The following is a 7,080-nucleotide window of genomic DNA, read 5'->3' as shown; positions in this document are numbered from 1 at the left end:
TTACCCTCGGTGGGAGTGATGACTTGAGAGTGACAGGGTATAGTGACGCTAGTTTTCAGACCGACATAGATAATTTCCGCTCTCAGTCGGGCTGGGTATTTACCCTTAATGGGGGAGCAATAACATGGAAAAGTTCCAAACAGGAAATTGTGGCTGATTCAACGTGCGAATCAGAGTACATAGCAACAAGCGAAGCAACAAAGGATGCAATATGGTTGAAGAACTTCATTGGAGACCTTGGAGTTGTACTAGCTGTAAAGGAGCCCGTGAATATTTTATGTGACAACGAGGGTGTGGTAGCCTTAGCCAAGGAACCAAGGGATCATGACAGATCCAGGCACATCGACATAAAATATCACTTCATAAGACATCGAATAGAAGAAGGACTCCTCGTTATGAAGGGGGTATCGTCAGAAGAGAACCCAACAGATCCCCTTACGAAGGGACTGAGTAGGGTTAAGCACTTGCAACACGCAAGGAGAATCGGGCTGAAGGGCGATATTAGTTTTAATGATTAGATAGTTTTTTAGAAACTTGTAATAGCTAAAATGTAATTGACATTGGATGATTGAATAAAATGAGTTTTATTTATAAGTAAAGTTACTATCTTGTGTCAATTATTTACTATTGTCTCATTTTGCATGTTTTGACTTCTAGAATAATATAATTATTCAAACTATCCACAGTCGATCGTACTTTGGAAGTAGGTTATGAAAGTAGACTGTCATGAATGGGTTTTTGTAAGATTGTCTAAGGTGTTAAACGTAGCAAAGTTTGCTACAAACATTCATGAGTGCTCTTGAAATAAGATTTGAGTATTGGATTAAATACACACTCACATGAATCACTTCATGGAATTTATCACGAGTGATTGTGAGATGATAATATCATATAGGTTTCAAACTAAGATATATGAGTTGTTGATTATGAGTTGGTTGTACATTGATAGTGTGAAAACGCATCGGTAACTCAATGTTATAAAAAGTGTTGTTGTGTATGATTTAACGAGTAATTAGTACAAGCATATAAGTCGAGGTTTATCTGTTCCTTTTATCATAAGAGGAGTAAAAGCGATATCTTGGACCCTCGATGATTTTGTTTTGACTTATGTGTCGGGCCCGGTCAAGACTAAATTGATGTGTTCAATCAAGTTTTATGTCAAACAAATCGGAAATCGGGAAACAAACTGTTGGATAATGAGTATGACTTTATTCCATGTCTTTGTCCACACGATATCTTGAATAACTGAGGATTATATGATCAATTATCTAATGGACGCATCAGAGTATGACAACGGCTTTTTGAGAGCTACGATTGCTAATCGTATTTTAAGTTGCATTGCCAATTATAGTTATTAGACTTATCCAAGTGGGAGACTGTTGGATTAGGTGTCTAAGCCCATAAATATAATTGGTATGTACTTTACCCGATAGTAGCATGGTCCATTTTGGGTTGCCTTCACCAGAATAATTTGATAGATGGATATTTGAGTAAGAGGTTATTTATGATTTATTAATATATTATAAGTATAATATATTAATTGAGGAATCATATTGTTTAATTAGTATTGATCAATATTTAATTTAGAATTAATTTAGTTATCAAAAGAGACTAATTAAATTGATACATATGGATTGGGCTAATGATCCATTATTGATTTGTGATGGGTTAAGCTTATGGATAGTTCATGAAGTGTTGGTCCAAATCAAATGCATGGATCATAAGCTTATATGTGGATTAGGGTTACACATGACTCTTGGATTTCTACACATATAAATATGTTATTCTAAGCCCTAAAATCGGCCACTACTTGTGTTCCAAGAAGAGAATTCGATTTTTAGTCTCCTTAGCCTCTCTCATATCCATTTAGTTGTTTATTGGTGTTTGTGACTTGTTTTAGGCACAACACTTGGGGTGCTAAGTTCTCACAAGGCCAAAGTCTTACTAGCTACATCAAGAGGTAACCTTCTAACGAATTTTATGATTCATATATTAAAATTTGTATGCTAGTTTAGGCTTCATGCTTTGGATACCAATATTGCATGTATAATTAGAGAAAACTTAGATCCAAAGCATTAAAGTTGTATGTGCACCATAGGAACGTTAGAGTACATAAAACCCAACACCATGTTGATTAACCTATATGAGAGTCTATGGAGGTTTAATCCAAAGGGCCTAAGAAATACGAAGAGTCGTGGTGAATTAGGGTTTGCATGGAATCATAACCGATTTGGTGCTACCTATAAAAGTAACCCCTTAACCCTAAAATCGGCTAATGCATCCTAAAGGAGAATCATAACCGATTTGGTGCTACCTAACCTCTCTCTCATAAGCCTCCTCTTGCTTTTGGTGTTTGTGACACATTAGAGGCATCACATTTGAGGTGCTAAGCTTTTGAAAGGCCAAGAACTACGAGCTACAAATAAGAGGTATTATTCTAACTAGTTTTTTATGTTGTATATATCCAATTGCATGCTGTTTAGGGTACATGCTTTGGAAAAATGAAATTGCATGTATAATTATAGAAAACTTAGATCCAAAGCATCTAGGGTTGTATGTGCAACATAGGAGTGTTATAGTACTTAAAACCCATCACTTACAAGAGTCCTAATGCAACTCAAGATGACTAGGAGTGGCTAGCAAGCTGAAATGATGCACCAAATGCCTCATCTTCTTCTACAATGCTTCAAATCACAAAAAATGGAGCTCAAATATCAATAATGGAAGATTAGGGTTTTTGGAGGATGAATGGATGTGATGGAGGCCAAGGGTGAGCAAACCTAACCCTCACTCCCTTAAATAAGGGGACAATCCCCAAAAGTAGGGTTTTGGCACGTAAGGGTTGTCACGTCGTGACCCACATGCAGTCACGTCGTGACAACTAAATAGGATGCACGTTTCCTTGACGCGGTCACATCGTGAAACACAAGTGCTCACGTCGTGACCAAGGTTTAAATCCTTACAAATTTAATTGATAACTCAAAAGCAATGCTTACCTGGATCTGGTTGTTACAATTTAATCAAACTTTTGGATACATTTGGATCAACATTTATTGTAGTTAATTTGAACGGTCCATTAGTGCGAACTAATTCCAACAAATATCCACACCAGAAAATGGTGTCTTTGTTATTAATCTTGACAAATAAGGCTTGTATTTATCATAAGACTTGTGGTCAATGAATTCCAAAATCCTATCAAACTGAATATTTGGTAATGCATTTCTTATTTATATGTCCAAGAAGATGACTTTCATAATAACATTTCATCCTAATATTTGAATCATTGTTGAACTATTGTTATTGTACTAGTTTCGTAGATTTCATGACTTGCTTATAAATAGAAAACATATGAAATGTTCTTTATTTAAATAAGTTAGAACCATCTCATTAAACATTGTATAAGCAATTTCATTCATAAGACCATAAACTAAACAAATTGAGAACGATTCACCTTTTGATCCTAAGGACATTGGCGCGGGCTTGGTATCCTTTATCAAATTTTCCTTATCTATGTCATAGTTCATTACTTCCTTTTATTTATTGCACATTCTTGAAAATGTCAATACTCATCCTTTAGTGAAACACTCAAGGTTATAGGTAATATTCCAATGGTGTTATGGATTCACTAATCTGATCATAGACTAAACACTCGGGAGAACGAATTGTTTCTTGATACTAAGGATTGTAGCAGGGGCTCAGTATCCTTGATAAAACTATCTTCTCTATGTTTCAGTCTCTTTATGATATTTTGGGCATTTGTGCTTTCTTAGTCCTTTTCTTGTATTGGAAACGAATAACCTATCATAATATGTCTCAGAATAAGCATCCCTTTTGTCCTTGGCATTTGGTGTTGCAATTGGGTATACCAACTTTAACTACCCTTGGCTTATGGACAATTGGATTTTTTCTTTTTGACACTTCATTCATGATAGCAAATAGAGGATCATTTGGAGCTTGGAGTTTCCATGCTTAGCTATGTTAGTTCCAGAAGGTCCACAACATGCAATGCAACTCCATGATGGATCTTTCCAAACTCTTCATAAGTTGATTATATGCACAAGTTAGCTAGTTGGTTATGTCACCATAGTCAACTCCCAACATGATGGAAATTCCATGTTGCGTAAATCTTATCAATGTACAAGGTACACTTGACACTTGTTCCTTCATACAACTAAAGAAACAATAATTTGATGAACCTCAAGAAGAGCTTTATCAAAATTACAATCTTTCTTTTCGTCCATAAGAACTATTCTCAAGCTACAAATTTAAACAAGATTGATCATTCCTTTTAGCTTATCCTTTTAGGGATTTTATAGCAGTAAAAGTTTAGTGGATAAAGTTTGAGTATAGATATCATTCAATACAAAGTTTCATCTTAGTTTGTTTTATTAATTCTTAAAAAACAATCACCCAATTATAGAAACTATTTCAAATAAGGCTAGGATTCATATATCATTTCATGATGCGAAATGGATTAGCCGGAAATCACACCAAGAAGTTGTTTAGGTAGGCAACTATTCGCTAATATCAATCTATAAGAAACTCCTATATTTTTTTAGATTTATTTATTTATGTCAATAGCAAGTTAATCTTTTCTGTGCTCGTCTATCATTCATGACTAGATTAACTGAGGATCATTAATCCAAATGGTAAATCAACAATGCAAAATAATGTATGGTGTACGACTCAAATTAATCTCATATTGACGTGCCGATAAAATTTCATTTTTGAAGCAATTTTAGTTAAAATAGTTTTAAAAAAAAATACTTATTGACTTATAGTTGTGGTAAAAACAGTTTTTTTAAAAAATATTTGGATTAATTTTTTTGGTGAAAAAACTAATAAATTAATAAGTTAAAATATATTTGGTTTAAAATCTCAATTTTTGAAACTATTTTGGTTAAAAGCCAAAAAAAATTTTAAAAAGTCAAATTTTACATGTTTTTAAAATCAGTTTTTTTTGAAACTAATAGAAAAACTATTATGAAAATTGTTTTTAAGTTTCACAAACAATTTTTTTTACCCCTCACCCCCCCCACCCCCCCCCCCCCCCCCCCCAAAAAAAAAAAAAAAAAAGTTACCTATTACGTTGCTTTATTTTCATTCGTTTATTTGTAATTGCTCTTCATCTACCAAACAAACCTTTTGAACTATTGCATTCACACACAATATATATGTCTCATTTTTACAAGTTTGTGTTGTTCATATGACGAAGGCCATATATATGAAATATTCCTTTTTTTTTTCTCTCTTCTTCCGATAGAACCAACAACACCCACATTCACTTTACCCGATTTCAGTGGGATCATGGGTTTGTTGTTGCCGCCGTAGGCCGTACTGATAATGAAATTTGTAAATTTTCAACTTATACAAAGATAATAAGATGAGCAACTTTACAATTATAAAGACTTTTTGAGTTTTTTTTTTTTATAAATAAGTCGGTATTTAGATAAGTCGGTATTTAGATTAACGAAAATGATTAACAAAAAAAGACACCTTATTTAACACAAAACCATATAATTTAACAAAAAACGACATGAATGAATGACCTTCATTATGAACCACAAGATACTTAAAAAAATCTAGAATATTCAAACAAAACCTGCAACTTTTATTAATTATCAGAGATACCCTTAAAACCATTCTTCTTCGATTCTTCATTCACAATCTCATTATCCATAGCCTTCCCGCAAAAACGAGCATTAACGTCTCCGCCGTTAAACCTAACGGCAGAAAATTCATTCTTCAAGTTATCCATGGCTTTCTTTAATCCCACATTTTCCGTTTGTATGATCTCCAGCTGTTTCTTGACGCCCAAAAAGGCCTCCGCCGCGTCAGTGGTTGCCGGTCCCACCTTGCTTGAATCCTTGCAATCGGCACCCGATTTGTGCTCGATCCCGATCTTATTTATGATCAACACTGGAAGCTTCTGAAACGAAATCCCAGGCATTGAATTGTTGTTCTTCTTCATTAGCATCATCGCCGAGTCTTCCGCCTCCGGGAGCCAAACGCCCCAACGGAAATTCAGCACAGCGTTTTTCCTCAGCGGAACGGTCGTCGTGGCGGTCATTTCGACGTCGGATAAGGCGCTCTTCACCAGACCGGCGGCTGGAGATTCCAACGGCGAATTGGAAAATTTCTTGCCGTTTTCGAACAGATCAACAATCACCGGTGCATCTTCCTCCGCAGCTCCGCTAACACCGTTAATTTGCTTCTTAAACACTGATGATTGAACTTTTTTGATAGTGAAGTCGCCGAATTGAGGTTTGAAGTGAACAAAAAAACTAGGGTTTTGACTGCCTCCAATCAAGTTGAATTCAGCGCTCATGTTCAGTGAGCTTGAAATCGGCGAACCGAAATGGCCGATTCCGGTTTTGAATACGAGACTAAACGGATTAAGGGAATCATTTGGACGATAAGCGACCTTCAACGAGGGCCCTGATTCAAAGAAAGTGCTGAGATTCAAGGAGAGCTCTTTCGATTCACCGGCTACAATCCCTGATTGAAACGGGAACCCAAGAATATTGAGAGGCACTTTTGCTCGAAACAGAGGCTTTTGTTCATCTCTAAATTTGATTGAAGCTTTCATGGCTACTCTGTGTGTGACGGTTACGGCGGCGGCGAGGGTTTAAAAAGGGGAAGAGCGGGTATTGAGGTGGGTTTCCCGGCGACAGTTTCGCTTAATATAAGGATGGGAAGCTGGATTTTTTTAATTTGTAGAAATTGTAATTTTGTCAACATTCTAAATTATTATTGTCAATAATACCCTTTTTTGGATAAAAAGATAAATAAATTTTGGGGGTATATATGTAAATGAAGTTAAGGTGGCAATCAAAGAAAATTTAAATTTTCGAAATTTTTAGAGCTTTTTATAGTTCAAAATTTTTAAATTCGGCAATGTTTTGTTTGGTTTGATTTATTTACGAGATAAATAAAAGTCCAAGTTTATGATTATGAGTATTAATTCAAATTTGAATTTAAATTTTCCTTTAAGGAATTTCATTTTCAAAATATCTATCATAAAGATATGATGTATTTACCAACGTTTTAAAAAGAAAAAAGACATGAAATGGTAACAAA

At 34.9% G+C, this 7,080-nt stretch overlaps 1 protein-coding gene across 1 annotated transcript; it reads right to left on the bottom strand.

The window, feature by feature from the left end:
* Positions 1-5,479: 5,479 nt before the first annotated feature.
* On the bottom strand, positions 5,480-6,688 carry LOC145112209 (uncharacterized). The gene has a single exon (XM_079048405.1). It carries the CDS (start codon positions 6,587-6,589, stop codon positions 5,615-5,617), a length of 975 nt encoding a protein of 324 aa, XP_078904531.1. The 5' UTR covers positions 6,590-6,688; the 3' UTR covers positions 5,480-5,614.
* Between the last annotated feature and the right edge of the window lie 392 nt (positions 6,689-7,080).

This window comes from Lactuca virosa, chromosome 5 (genome assembly GCF_052849685.1).
Source record: "Lactuca virosa cultivar CGN04683 chromosome 5, Lactuca_virosa_CGN04683_v6, whole genome shotgun sequence".
In the NCBI taxonomy this organism is placed as follows: Eukaryota; Viridiplantae; Streptophyta; class Magnoliopsida; order Asterales; family Asteraceae; genus Lactuca; species Lactuca virosa.
Note: the sequence above shows the minus strand (reverse complement) of the source record. Positions and strands in the feature narration are given on the sequence as shown.